The 13,922-nt window shown below is 54.5% G+C and overlaps 8 protein-coding genes across 8 annotated transcripts; 3 read left to right on the top strand and 5 right to left on the bottom strand.

Moving 5' to 3' along the window:
- Window positions 1-3,039: 3,039 nt before the first annotated feature.
- Window positions 3,040-4,552, bottom strand: CLAFUR5_10266 (Alpha-amylase; the record flags this gene model as incomplete). Its single annotated transcript, XM_047909414.1, has 3 exons — window positions 3,040-3,723; window positions 3,769-4,010; window positions 4,102-4,552. The coding sequence occupies 3 exons, from the start codon at window positions 4,550-4,552 to the stop codon at window positions 3,040-3,042; spliced, it is 1,377 nt and encodes a 458-aa protein (XP_047764668.1).
- Window positions 4,553-5,024: 472 nt separating this feature from the next.
- Window positions 5,025-5,823, bottom strand: CLAFUR5_10265 (uncharacterized protein; the record flags this gene model as incomplete). Its single annotated transcript, XM_047909413.1, has 2 exons — window positions 5,025-5,678; window positions 5,731-5,823. 2 exons carry the CDS (start codon window positions 5,821-5,823, stop codon window positions 5,025-5,027), a joined length of 747 nt encoding a protein of 248 aa, XP_047764132.1.
- Window positions 5,824-6,155: 332 nt separating this feature from the next.
- On the top strand, window positions 6,156-6,781 carry CLAFUR5_10264 (uncharacterized protein; the record flags this gene model as incomplete). Its single annotated transcript, XM_047909412.1, has 3 exons — window positions 6,156-6,399; window positions 6,453-6,538; window positions 6,587-6,781. The coding sequence occupies 3 exons, from the start codon at window positions 6,156-6,158 to the stop codon at window positions 6,779-6,781; spliced, it is 525 nt and encodes a 174-aa protein (XP_047764133.1).
- A 654-nt stretch (window positions 6,782-7,435) lies between these two features.
- On the top strand, window positions 7,436-8,045 carry CLAFUR5_10263 (uncharacterized protein; the record flags this gene model as incomplete). Its single annotated transcript, XM_047909411.1, has 3 exons — window positions 7,436-7,673; window positions 7,728-7,822; window positions 7,884-8,045. The coding sequence occupies 3 exons, from the start codon at window positions 7,436-7,438 to the stop codon at window positions 8,043-8,045; spliced, it is 495 nt and encodes a 164-aa protein (XP_047764127.1).
- Window positions 8,046-9,331: 1,286 nt separating this feature from the next.
- Window positions 9,332-9,832, bottom strand: CLAFUR5_10262 (uncharacterized protein; the record flags this gene model as incomplete). The annotated part of the gene is made up of 1 exon (XM_047909410.1): window positions 9,332-9,832. One exon carries the CDS (start codon window positions 9,830-9,832, stop codon window positions 9,332-9,334), a length of 501 nt encoding a protein of 166 aa, XP_047764128.1.
- Window positions 9,833-10,489: 657 nt separating this feature from the next.
- Window positions 10,490-11,305, bottom strand: CLAFUR5_10261 (uncharacterized protein; the record flags this gene model as incomplete). The annotated part of the gene is made up of 1 exon (XM_047909409.1): window positions 10,490-11,305. One exon carries the CDS (start codon window positions 11,303-11,305, stop codon window positions 10,490-10,492), a length of 816 nt encoding a protein of 271 aa, XP_047764129.1.
- A 555-nt stretch (window positions 11,306-11,860) lies between these two features.
- Window positions 11,861-12,424, top strand: CLAFUR5_10260 (uncharacterized protein; the record flags this gene model as incomplete). The annotated part of the gene is made up of 1 exon (XM_047909408.1): window positions 11,861-12,424. The coding sequence occupies one exon, from the start codon at window positions 11,861-11,863 to the stop codon at window positions 12,422-12,424; it is 564 nt and encodes a 187-aa protein (XP_047764130.1).
- A 107-nt stretch (window positions 12,425-12,531) lies between these two features.
- Window positions 12,532-13,621, bottom strand: CLAFUR5_10259 (Putative hetero-Diels-Alderase; the record flags this gene model as incomplete). The annotated part of the gene is made up of 2 exons (XM_047909407.1): window positions 12,532-13,111; window positions 13,143-13,621. The coding sequence occupies 2 exons, from the start codon at window positions 13,619-13,621 to the stop codon at window positions 12,532-12,534; spliced, it is 1,059 nt and encodes a 352-aa protein (XP_047764050.1).
- Between the last annotated feature and the right edge of the window lie 301 nt (window positions 13,622-13,922).

The raw sequence follows: 13,922 nt of genomic DNA, 5'->3' as shown, positions 1-13,922 counted from the left end.
TCTATCGATGGGACTGAGAGCCTGCTCTTGTGCAAATGGACCACGACTTTCGTGCAGCCTTACTGTTGGCAACTCGCACTGACAGAAGGTCGTGGGACGGTTGCATCACTACACTGGTGGTTGGCGACCGTGGGAAACGTCGGCATCGGCTGGCCCATAGCCGCAAACGATATGATGGGCCCTCCGGCGCAATGCCCTCCTAACCTCTTGTCACATACGAAACGGAACTGCAGATACAATGCCTTCAACGCACGCTCCAACTTGTGGTGTTCACGAATTTTCCTCATGTCCATCTGCATCCCACACATTGTCTGCGCTCTTGTGCGACCCCTCTCTGCTCGTGCCCACGACAGCCTATCATTGACGTCCAAAGGGTGAGTGTCAGGGGCAACCGGCCCATCCTATTGTATGGGCGGTCCCGCAGCCAATGCAACTGGTCCTATTGTCAAGCAACTCCCGTGAGCGGCAGACCCACAGTAGCATCTGCTCTTCAGACAGTTCTCTTCTCTTTCTCTTCCTCCTTCCTTCATCCCACAACCACCACGACGCCCAAGACCGACCGACCCACGTGACCAACCAAGACTCCGATTTTGCACAAGACATCCTCCGCCCGATCGATCTTGTCACCACTGACATTGACCACCAGAACCTCCTCCTCCTCCTCGACGCCTCCACCTCCTCGCCACCTCCACATCCTCGCCACCTCAGCCTCCTCGACAACACCTCCCTCCCACCCGGACGCCTGTTTCACACCTCAACAACTCCACCTCCACAACGCCCTCACCATTTCGATGCCTCCTCCCGATCCCTCTCAATACCTTTCACGCCAACACCACCTCGACACCTCCATCTCCTCGACGCCAACACCTCCTCGACGCCACCATCTCCTCGACGCAGCCACCTTCTCAACGCCGCCACCTACTCTCATCCTCGGATCCTATTAAAATAGACGGCGATGATACCGGAGACGCCAGCGGTGGAGCCATAGAAGCAAGAGGCGGATAAAACCAGGTAATTTAAGGGCTATACTATAATAAACGGCGATGAAGCCGGCGACGACCAGCGGTGGAGCCAGGGGATCGGAAAAAGGAGGCCATCACCGCCTGGGCCTTGTGCCTGGCGGTGGAGGCCGCCAACATCCAAGGCGTCCCGGGCATGACAGAAAACTACCTGTTGCAGCAACCGCCACCGGGCGCATGTGAGTACAGTCTCACACCACCATGCCGTCGAAACAGTGCTGACCTTCATCATCTCTCAGTCAATGTCAGCAACACCACATCATCGCCACTCACCACATACCACATTATCGCCTACCACATCGTCGCTACCCATCACATCATCGCCATCCACCTCTTCCATGCGCAACATTTGCGCCGTGCGCACAGCTCTTGGCACAGCTCGACGCAGAAACGACCACAACATCAATCGACGGTCGCATTCACAGCGACATGGCTTTGAGTGGCCCAGAACAAGCTCACCGTTCGAGACTCAACATCCATATCGTCAGTCCCCATCGCTGCCTTCGGTTTGCCAATGCTGACGTCCCGTACAGACACCTCCGAATAGAAACACCAATCACGGACCACGAACCACCTCCTCGTCCTTCACCAAACTCCACCTCTTCCGAATTCGGCTTTCACCTCCACCATCCAGACCCATCGACCATGCCGACCTTCTTCACCAATCAACATTACCAACCATCCTTTCCAACCATACTCACCGACCATATTCATCTACCATCCTCACCGACCTCCTTCAACGACCTCCCTCACCCTCACCGACCAATCCCACGAACCAAACCGAATCAATGCGCAGCGCGGCCGGTAGGCACACGAATCGGAGGAGAAGACCGGCATGATCAAAAGCATACCAGACGTTCGCGTCGCCTCCTCGGCTTAATTGATCGGCTTAAGGCAGACTGGGCACTGTCTTCGTGCGGCGCATCTTTAAGCGAACTCTCGTCTTCGGACTTGTTTAGTAGTGGAGTGGCACAAGACCTTTCTGCTAGACCCTTGGCAAGATCGCGCGCTTTTATGCCCTACGGGGAAACCCAAAGGGAGGAGTACTTTCTTGCCTGGGGTCGACTGACCGATGCGCTGGTGAATACCGCGTCCGAGGGGAGAGAGTCCACTTGCCGGCTGGACTGAGATGGGGAGGTTATTGTTGACTCCCAAGGTTTCAGCGACCTGCCAACAACCTGGCAGCGACGAGGCACGCGTTCTTCGGTGAGTGTCGTCATCCATCTTGTTTACTTTGAGCTTTGACTGACTGTTGCTGCTCACAGGGATCGTTGTGACCACGACTTGACAACCTCAATGTCGTCGGTCGGTGGGTCGACGCTGAGTGAAGGTCCATCAGAGGTCATCCAGCGGAGATCATCGTCGTTGTCGGAGATCGTTGTCGGCAGTGGGCGTTGTCGTTAGGTAGTGGTAGTTAGCATATTGTCGCACGTTCTTGTACCTACATAGCAGCATCACTTCATCGTCGCGCCCGCGACCTCTTTTTGTTTCACTTCTTCCAATGTTACGCCTTTCTCTTTGCTTCATCGTCGGCTTCCTCCTCCACAACGTTACTCATACTTCGTCCTTCCCGTCCACCTCCATAGCAAATGCTTTTTCCACACATACCTTGGCCAGGCAGCTGTTGGCGTGAACGACGGTGACGGAGCTTGTTGTCGGCAACATGACAAACTTGGTGCGATGAAACTCCTCGCAAACAGTGCGAGATCACCCAGGTAGTTGCCTCAGCCATTATGTGAGATGATTGTTACCGTGCGCGTTTGCAACAACGTGGCCTTCACTGCAGAAACAGCTCCATGATCGTCACCCAGCATCGCCCAACAGTCGCACGCACGACGTCACAGTGGCCTGGCATTGACAGACCAAGAACAAGCTCACCGCCCACGCCCGCACATCGGAATCGCGCGATGTGCTCCCTTCATGCGAAGGTGGCTGGGTCAGAACAAATTCATTCTACGATCTATCCATCTATGTTATTCCTGTACCATAACAACCCATCCTTCTTGCCTCCTCCTGCTCTTTAACAACTCTTGTAAATCTCATGATCAAACTGAACCGGAAACCTGTCCCTCCCCTTCGCATCCTTCCTAACCCAAATACTCACACTCGTGCCCGGACATTTGAACAAGCCATACCCCTCTTCATCAATCTCAACCCCTTCCTGCTGCCACCCCAGCACATCTGTCCATACCTGACCCGCGTGCATCTCCCCCACAGCCATCCTGATCTCGCCAGGTCCGGCATTCGACATGACCCACGCCAAGCCAGCGTGGTGCTCTTCGTTGCCTCTGCGGACGAAGCCGATGCAGGTAGGCTGATCGAGGTACTCGTCTTGCTGGCCGTATGCGTAGAGCTTGCGAGCCAATACCATGTCAGGCAGCTTGTTGCCGCATGAGGGTGGTTCGGGGTTGTCGCCGCTGATGCCGTAGAGATCGCCGTAGAACAGGCATGGGTAGCCGGCGTCTTGGAGGAGGATGAGGGCGTAGGCGAGAAGTTTGAAAAAGCCTTCGACCTTGGGGTCCATTGTTTGACCAGGTTGGGTGTCGTGATTCATGACCACCGTGACAGCATTCACGGGCTCTGCCTTGACCAATGTGTTGTCGAAGACTGTCCGCAAGTCTGCATCTTCTGTGGTGCTGAGACGCGAGAAGTTGTAAAGCGGCGGCGCGTCGAATAGAGAGAACCTGTGGTTCATCTTGTCCAACTAGCCGATCATTGCCTTTGTATCGTTCGTCCAGAATTCGCCTACCATGAACACCTCCTTGACCGTCTTTTTGCGCACATGCTCTACCCAGTCATTCGTGAAGCGCTCAGAGAAGTGCTGGACAGCATCGAGACGAAATCCTTGGAGGCCGACTTCTTTCACGATCCATGTTCCCCAATTCTTGACGTCTTCCTCAACTTCTGGGTGGCTGTAGTCCACATCGGCGAACATCATGAAATCTGCGTTACCCTGCTCATCGTCGACCGTCTCGCTCCAGCCTTTGTTCTCTCATTTCAGCTTGTAGATAGATAGCTTTCTTCTCGTTCGCAGCGTTGAAATCTGTTCCGGTGAAGTGGTACCAGCGGTACTTCATCTTACTGTATTTGTCGCCTCTTCCTGGAAAGTCGAAGCCAAGCCATGCATTTATCTGGTAGCTATCGCTGACCTCGGTGTTGCGATCGTTCTCATCTACTTCGACAGCGTCTGCCTTCTCTTTCTTGTCTGCGCCCGCTTTATGATTGAGAACTGCGTCCCAGTAGAGTCCTACACCCAGCTCTTGCGCTTTCTGACTCAATGCTATGAGGTCGTCCTTGGTGCCCCATTTCGTGCCGACACCGCCCTTCTGGTCGAACTCGCCCAGGTCGTACAGGTCGTAGACATCGTACCCATTCCCCTCTGGACTGCTGGCCTTGCAACCCGGTGGAAGCCAGATGTTGTCGATACCACACTCTTTGAGAACAGGTAGAGCATGAAGAAGACGCTTCCAGTGCTTCCCATCTGCAGGTACATTCCATTCGAAGCCTTGAAGAAGAGTCGCGTTGTCCGGCATGATGATTTGAGTGCGGTATGCTGGTATGGTAGGAGCAGACAGAACAGTGAAGACGACATAAATAATCCACTACTTACCGCCCTATCTACGAGCGATCATATGCGTGAAAGCGGTCCTTGCATTAGCAGGAGAGCGCGCCAGCCGACGTCTGGGTGCGTTGGCGCGCATCTGGTGGCGTCAGAGAGCCACATCATCGAGCAGGCCTGCCACGTGCATCGTTGGCATAGAGCAGGGGTGGTGTTCAACACAGAAGTCGCGTGTTCTTGCACACCGGTCCTCGAACACGATCGTACTCCATACTGCCTAAGACGATACGTACGTGAGCACTTCTATACCGTGGGACTTTGATGCTGATCCATCCTCCAGGTCACAGGCTGTACGAGCGCAAGACCAATACATTGTGTCGGCGGTATCTGCTGACCCCCTTCCTCATCCTGACTGCACCTTGATCAACGGCCCGTGCATCTGGGCTCTACGGGCGCAATCGTTCATTCTCCTTGTCCGCAAGCTCTTCGTGCCTGAGCTTCTCGAAAATCCGGGTTGTCATCGAGATGGCGGGAAGTCGAATATTAAGGCGGTCAGATGGCCGTGGAATACTCCAGGCATTCGACTTGTACGCCTCCATCACAATCTCCCCCAAAAACAATTTACCTTGCAAGAGATCCTTGCGAGGCATATCGACAGCCAATCCAACTACCCCAAATGTGTAATCTTCATGTTCCAGTGGGGGTTGAGTCAGGGGCATTCGAGTCCATGACGGCGTTACTGGTTTGGCAACTGGTTGGATTGAGCCGATCTTCGCGAGCTTGTCCTTCTTCGTCTTCGCTGGCGTGATGTTCTTCGCTTTGGTGGATTTCAGGGCTGATGTTGTGCGATTGCCCTGAGACCGCTTGAGGCCCGAGAGCTCGGACTGCAGCGTCTTCTCACCTCCTTGATGGCCGAGCATGTTCATCCATTGATTTAGATTGACATACAGCCTGCTCTTGCATCCAGTGTCGACTACCAGAGAATTGAGGTAGCGATACCGGCTAAGGTCTCGCACGTACACGCTCGGACGGTCAGAGATGCCACAGCCGACCGCGAATGCTTCTTCGGTCGTCGACACAGGAAGCATGAACAACTTCTTCTGCAGCTTCGTAGTGTTGGCGGGCGATCATGTCGCGCCAGCGGCGACTGACTCGCTGTGATAGCAGAAGCGTCTGCAGTGGAATCTTCAAAAGAATGGCCTCGAAGAGCTCGCTCGTGTCGAAGACTGCTTGTGCTGCCGACATGGTTGCTGTCGTGGTATGGTGCACTGTAGAGTGTCGAGTGGTCGTTGTGAAGGAATCTGCGAGCCAAATGGAAGCGGTTGTCTGAAGTACGATGCTGCGGCGCGGCTGGAAGCAACAAGTCATGCAAGCGGCTTCATTACAGTCACATGTCGTAGGTAATTTCGTTCACTGCTCGTACGACCCACGTCACAGGCTCACTGACCCGGTTAGTTGCCCGCTTTAAGGTGCCTCGAGACCAGGCACTACTTTAACGGCTTGCTATCACACTTCAGTCTTGACATTCTCAACAACACCGATCCGACCTCCAGGACCCACCACCATCAATAACGACAATGGCTCAACTCCATATCACCGCACTCCTCGCCATCTTGCTGCTCTTTCTCAGCTCTGTCATTTCCGCGACTACTGTGCATACCTACCGAGACTGTACCACCTCTCAGCGTGAGAACATCGACGAATGGGTGGCAGAAGTAATGACCCGCATCAAGCAAGTGGTCGAGGCAGATGGCATTCCCGATGACTGGGTGGAACCCGGAGAACAGCCTCCCACGAAAGGCGAAGTGTTTCACCTCACTCGTAAGCCTTCAAAATACAGGAACAAGCATCCAATGACTCACCCAACAACCTAGGCTTGTCTATCGCCGTCCTGCAAATCCCACCAGCTCTCACCTTCATCTGCCCTAAGCCAGGATCCACAGTCGGAAGATACTGCTCCGTGAGTCAATCCCGGTCTCAGACCAGTCAGACAGCTGATGTGATCTAGGACGACATGGCCGCTGGGAGCTTCGACGCATCAGAGGCGAATTGGCTTTTGCCAGAGCGATGGGACCGCAACTCTCTGACGCTGTGCCCGGCGCCTCAAATAGAGGGGCATGAGCAGAAGATGAACACGGGCACTATCCATAGTGTGCTCTTGAACGATGCGGAGAAGCGACTTGAGGCTCGTGAGGATCTTTGAATGCTACAGATACGGTCTCTGGGCGGAGCTTTCAACATGCAACCGATTCTTGAGGCACTCGGCGAGAGAAGTATCGGCATTGCTACTTATCATTGGCCATGAAATTTCACGACCATGCTTCACTCAAGCCTCTACCTGAGCCTCATCCCCATCCTCTTCGAAGTCGACTCTTCCGATACTATTCAAGTGAACGCTAGATCTCTTGAACACAGATTGGAGTCGTGATCTTGACGTATGGCACTTCTGGGCTTGTGTTATGTCCGACTCCTAGCGAAGAGGAGGATCTATTGATGTTGAAAGATGCGACTTTCATCGCTGAGACCATCCAGGCGAAGCATCACGAGCTGTCGGAAGAGCGCTCGGACATGTGAGATATGCCCAGGGACCAGCCGTGGCGATGAATATACAGCATGATCTGAGACTGCCGGAGATATCTGGACTGTTCTGCTCGCTATTTGAGTGAATCCGAGAGTATTGGCTGTGTAGAACAAGATACACGCGGTGTATGCTCAGATCCCATACCTGGAACAAGTGTGAGCATTCACTCAGAGCACGTGCATTTCCGACACCTCACACGCCGGGAACGTATAAGAACTCCACTCCTCAGCCTTTTCCGTCTTGCACCTCCACAACACCATCAACACCGACGCGACCATGTCTCGACTCTCATCCCTCCTCGTCGCGGCTTCCCTGGTCTTGAGCACCGCAGCCTCGCCCACTATGCACGTCTACAAAAACTGCTCCCCCTCTCAACAAACCTACATCGCCGACCGACTTGAGGCGGCCATGGCGGTCATGGAACCAGTGGCCCGAGCTCGCAACCGTCCCGACGACAAGCTCGAGGCGCAGCACGGTGGCATCCTCACCCAGGCAGAGAAGGACGCAGTGACTGGTAAGTATCCCGGCGGGATTGAGAGGTGTGCGGTTCCTAACAATGTTCAATTAGATGTCTACGCCCGCGCCTTCCACAATCCACCAACTCTGGTGTTCACTTGTCCGAAACGAGGCTCGGAACTTGAGAAGATCTGCGAAGCATCCCTTGTGAGTCAACGACATATGATGCCACGTAGCTCTCCATAATCTCAACTAATGCATACTGTAGGGCCCAGAAGACGTCGGAGAGAAAACTGGCGTATCCTTCATGGTGAGAGAGGGCAACGAGCTTGTCCTGTGTCCTGCTCCGGAAGTAGGCATCGACCTGGCCACTATCAATGAGGTCGCGATCGTTGCCGCCATTGTCACGGCGACGCTCGAGGAGCAGTAGGGGGCCCACACGGAGCCATGAGGAAGGCGGCAAGGGAACGGACGCTAGCTGTCTTCTTTGTCCAACATCTGTGGGATTGGTCATCACACATAGACGAACACTTCCTGACTGGTACAACTGACCGGCCTCCGACCGATCACTCGCAATACGTGCTGTTGACATATGCTCCGTGTGTTCATTCACAACATCGCTGGAGACAGCAATCATGACTCGACTCTCACGTTGCCTAGACTCTTGAATTTTCCTGCCTCGCCCGCGACACTCTCGCCTGTCCCCGTCGCTCTCCAACCAGTGATGTCATGGTCGATCAGCCCTCGATGGCCGGTGCCATTGTCGAGGCTCGACTCGGGGAGCAGCAGAACGACCTGCGTGGGATTGCACAGGTCATGTCTTCTAGAATTTAGGTAAATGCCCTACCGTGTACGCAAGCACAACATTATATGGCATTTTCAGTGATCGTCGTCGCCAGGGTCCAGCTCTCGACCGAATCTTCAGAATAACTGATCATTCGACTCACGCCGAATGTTCAGGGCTAGCCCAGGTGCAGTCATAGTTCATTGTGAAAGTGGCTCTGCTGAGCGACTGTCTGTCCTTAGGATGCGGAATCACGTCCTAATCTGTGATGATACCGGGGATGAAGTACTTACGCAATCTATCTGTTCTCCAGAATTGATCACTTGTATGAAGGTCCGAATACAAGTCCTTTAGAGAGGGGTGGTATGTATCACGCAGGTGTAAAACGCCCAGCACAGCCATATATGCTCTCGTCTCATCCGGTGCCATCAGAATGCAGACTTGTGTCGCAAGCCTGATTGCCGACCATTCGTAGTTTGCCTCGAGTGGCCTTTGTCCGGCAGGCCATGAGACTAGCGACAGGATGCTAAATATCTTATCTCGTGGATCTGTGCAAGATCTGCGATTAGCACGCAGTATCATCTTGGCTAAAGTATCATGGACACGCGCTGGTGTCTCACGTGGGCCCGGGACAATGCTTGGATTCGAGAGATGACGCAGACCTGCCATTCCCGACATAAAATGACTTGGTGTGAGCACGGCCCCAAGCTGAGACAGGCGAGACTTGATATCGGAGGGTATCGGCCACATGCAGTCGAAATGGCGGAGGAATGTCGTCCAAGCCAGGCAATGAGCTTCGCCTAGGAGGAAGACCTCTCTCGGCTTGTTGCGAATTCCTGCATGGTCCATACCCGCTGCCAGTACTCATCATCGATAGTCTCCTGGAGACCACGATATAACAGACACAGCTTATCGTCGACGTAGTGTCTCTGCTACGACTGAGAAGCATTGTATCCTGCTGCTGTGAGGAAGGGCATATCTTCGAAGAGATACCGGCCGGCAAGCCCATGTTCACTCAGTAAGACGTACGTGACAGAGCTGCCGCGGTAAATCCTGCCCATGATGTTCACCTGAGCACTTCGTTCGCGTTCGTCTAGTTGATTGATACAAATCGCGTCGATCCAGAAGTAGTTTGATTCCTTTGCAAGCTTGCGCAGTCGTGTCAAAGCGAGCCAGCAATTCTTCGTAATCACAAAGACGGCATTATTGACCAGAACATCGCGCGTATCCTCCTTGTCAGCCCAGGTGTACGACAGCGTGGCATAATGCGGAACGTCGCTCAGGCGCCAGCTGCGCAGTGAAAGCTGCAATTGAGTTCCCTCTTGGTCATCCTTGAGCTGCAAGGGGCGGATGCTTGTTTCCGAATCTTCAAGTGGCTCATGGCAGTATTTCAGCCCCAGCGGCACCGCAGATGTCGAAGGATCTGCAGACATGGGCACGCGGTTTGATGGTGCGCGCGATACTGTACGTGCTAAGTCTCTTGTGTCGCCAAATGAACAAGACAGCCCGTACCTCCGACTTTCGAACAGTCAGCGCAGGAGTCTCTGGCGTATGACTTTATGATATCTGTGCGGTGAGTGAAGTCTGTGGTGCTCAGGTGGTGTTGGACTGCACTGACGCTTTGAAGCTGAGCGCGCTGTCCCGTTTCTTCTGATGTCTTCGTTCTGGCAGAAGTCCCAAGGTCGAAGCTTCCAGGTTCATTTCGAGGCCGCCCTGAAAGCCGAGTTCGCGTGAGGCACATGCACATCGGGTGGCTGTGGCGGGGCGCAATATCATTGTAGACAGGAGCAGAGGGCAGTCGCGTGGTACTAAAGAAAAGGGACTTGGAACAAAGTACATCAATTCCATACGAGAAAGCTTTTAGCTTGGGTATCACGTTTCCTGTTACTGTAAGCACATAGACTGTGCAGAGTGTAACCCATCGCTCGCTTCCACCGAAGCGCACCGCACCTTCCCAGGCTGTGTCTATGTCGCGCCTGCTTGCGCGTGTAGTGTATTCCCCAACCTCATTCCGTCCGTTGCATCAATGATACATTGTACATCGTCCCAACTCCTCGACTCATTGATCTTACAGCGCCGGTAGCCTGTCCTCACTGCTTGAAGAGGCCCTCGTCCCAGCCGATACTACCTTCGCCGACACTGTCGCCGCTCAGGGTGCTGATTTCGGGCAGCATTGGCAGGTCGGAGCGCTTCGCCCGCTTGCTATCCGGCCTTGGGTCCTCGCTGACGACGTCGAGGAAACCGTTCTCGTTGGTGGTGAAGAAGCCGCTCTTTCGCTTGAACCAATTGCTCGACCTCTTCTTGCGTAATGTGGCTTGCTGGTTCGAGTGCATCGATGGTGGTGGCATGAAGGACGCCGTGGTCGACATGACGCCTGGAGACTGCGGTCGCTGCATTGTGGACTGCTCGCCATATGACGAGCTTGGTGGTGGGATGCTGAACGAGGTACGTGAGCTGCTGAAGGACTGGCGCAGGCTCGTCAGACCGAACAGGCGTCGCACACCTCCTGGGCGGCGACCTGGTGACGTCTGGGAGATGTTGGTGTTGGGTGTAGGTGAGCGCCAGCTGGCCGCGCCGTCTCGGTTGCTCTCTTCTGAATGCATTGTGGTGTCGGTGTGGTTGGTGTTGTTTTCGCGTTCTGGTTCTGGAGTCGGCGGAAGGGCGCCTGGCATGGGCATTATATCGTTTGTGGGATGCGAGCTGAGTGGACCGCCACCTGCAGTAGGAGGTCTGGAAAGGGTCTTTGGGCGTGACAGACGAACGCTTTCAACGGGTGACAGTGACACGGGCGGCGAGTCAAGTGGCGCTGGGATGTTGGTTCCTGATGTCAGAGAGAAGTCGACGGGTCGCACAGACAAGCTCTCGAAGGTGTGTGACTTGCGCCTCTCTTCGGGCAGTGCAGGCATGTTATCTGCTGTGCCGCCCAAGTTACTCGCAGCTGATCGGCCTGAAGCTTCCAACGTCCCCCCCCGATGCAGCACTTGGTACGAGTGCGACTTGCAGTAGCGCTGAGAGCTGGCGTGCTGCGGGCACACGCACGCGTACGGTGGTGACACTTTCGGGCGGTGACTGTCGTGGATGTTCGGATCAGGAAGTGGGATTGACTGCGAGAGTGTGGTGCGCAGAGGAAATTGGACGCCAACTTGGTGATGAATGCTACTCACAGGCACGTTCGTCAGCTGTGTGTCGCGGAGTGCTGTTCATGCTCCGGCGACGCTGCGTGGCTGCTGAAGGTGTTGCTGTTGCTCTCCAATGCTTCCAGGTTCCGACGATCGATGCCGCGTCGAACGGTCAAACTGCAGGCACGACCGCCTCGCCTGCCCCTGTCCAATCAAGTTGTGGACGGCCTGTGGTGGAACTGCTCCCGCGGCTGCCGACCCGTGCACTTGAGCACGACTAAGGAGAATCTGCGGGCTGCAGCGTGTTGAGCATCGAGTCTTTCTTCTTGCACCGACTCGTCGATGCACCGAAATGCCCAAACAACGCGCAAATCAGACATCGAGAATTGTTGTTTGGCAGACCGCCACCGCCTTGACGTTTCAGCTCCACCTGCAGGAACCACAAACGTTGCGTGCGCTGGTACTGTAACAGCGGGCCACGTGCATGCGTTTCAGCGGTCACCAACCAACCATGACGACGATGACTTCATCTCGGCAGATCGCACGGATGTGCCTCTCAAGCCTTATGCGCAGAATGAGGAGCTGAAGATTGAGTGGGTTTCTACTATGACGAAAGATGGCTTCACGTCTCCGAACTGCTGGTATCGAGCTTTGAAGGAGGACTATCATCTCGACACGGAGAAGGGGTTGGATGGGAAGCTTGACAAGCCTTACTTGTTCATTGCAAGCGATGGTGATGCGGTGTGCAGGACTGATGCCATTGAGAGAGCCAAGGGGTCGGGACTTGTGCCTGATCATGAGGTCCACGAGGTGCATAGTGGGCACTGGGCTCCGTTCGAGCAGCAGGATCAGATTTCCAAGATCGTGCTTGAATGGCTCAAGAAGAAGGGATTCTCAGGGTTATGACATGATCCTGTGCTATGCTTAAGCATCGAAATAGCCAACGATAGTCCAGCACAGCCCCAAGCACCCGTCTCTAGTCCATCCACTCCAATACAACAACGGTCCCCACCTCACCCCTCTTCCCTCCCAAGCCCTTCCCACCGCCTCATATCAACAGCCAAAACCTGCGCCCCAACCACCTCATCCCCATTCACAGGCACCACAAGTCCGCCCGCAGTGACCACATACAACACATGCCGATCCCACTCCGTCCTCCCAAACGCACAAGCAGTCGGCTGCGCAATCAGCGTCGAGTTCAGACTCCCCGCAATGATCCTCCTCTTCCGCGTCCCATCCAGTCCAACCTTCTCAATCGAATTGCCAGAGCCGGTAACGAGATATGCATTTTCACCCTGAATCGCGAAGTCGTCGTATTGGAGTGTCGAGTTGATAGCCCGGGTGATGATCGAGGGCTCTCCTGCTGGGGTGCCGTCTGTGTTGATTGGAAGCTTTGCGAAGAGGGCTTGGCCTGTGTTGGCGAAGTATAGGGCGCCATCATGAACTTTCAGTCCGTTCACGCCAGAGACCCCATAGATTGGATCCGGCACCACGGCAGTGAGGTTATTCTCAATCACGACTTCATGCTCTCCAGGCGTGGTATTGACACGCCAGATTTTCCCCGTGCGGATATCGCCGACCAGGACATCTTTCCTGCCCTTCCCTTCAGCCTGTCCCTCATCACAAGACAGGCAATGTCGTCATCCCATTCGGAAACTCCATCTCCCATAACCCCACCACCTTCTCCATTCCCACCTCTTCCGTCCTTACATCCACACTCCACAACCCCCAACCCCCCTCCACAGGCCCAGCATTCTCACCCCCAAGCGAAAAATTTCCCACCGCAACAACGAAAACATCCTCCTCCACCTCCGCAATGCCCGAGACACTCAATGCGTCCGGAAACGTCGCAATCGTCTTAGGTTTTGGATCGAGCCCCCATGGTGAGAATTGATCGACTCGAGCCGTGTCAAGAAGCGTCACTAGGATCTCATCGCTTGGTCTTATGGCGAGGTTCTCGATCCAGGTGCCAAGGGGGTATTGGTAGATTTGCCTTAGTGCGTCAGTATGGTGATGTGGGTGAGCAGTCGTGGTGCCGGCGAGCAGAGTAAAGAGGGTGTGTTGGAGTTTCATGGCTCCTGTGCAAAAGTTAGCACCTGTCATGATGATCCAGCAGGTTAGATAATTGGTAGTTCCTGCGTTCCTGCAGCGATACGCCGCTTCCTGTCTCGAAATCGTAGTTCTTGGCCGACGCAGTCAGCTGCATCTTGCCAGGATCGGCTCCAATTAGCATATCATGATCCCTTGGTCATTCTACATACACTCTACGCCAATACAAGACTCTGTAACGCTGATGGGGTATCTCTAGTGGCCTCAGACCCAACTCCAGTAGCGCCAACTGTCCTTGTAATTCCTAAAGCGAAGCGCCATGCATATGCGCGTGAATAAGCCACGTTGTGTGCCG

Source organism: Fulvia fulva, chromosome 7 (assembly GCF_020509005.1).
Source record: "Fulvia fulva chromosome 7, complete sequence".
Classification (NCBI taxonomy): Eukaryota; Fungi; Ascomycota; class Dothideomycetes; order Mycosphaerellales; family Mycosphaerellaceae; genus Fulvia; species Fulvia fulva.
This window is presented reverse-complemented; position numbering and strand designations above follow the sequence as displayed.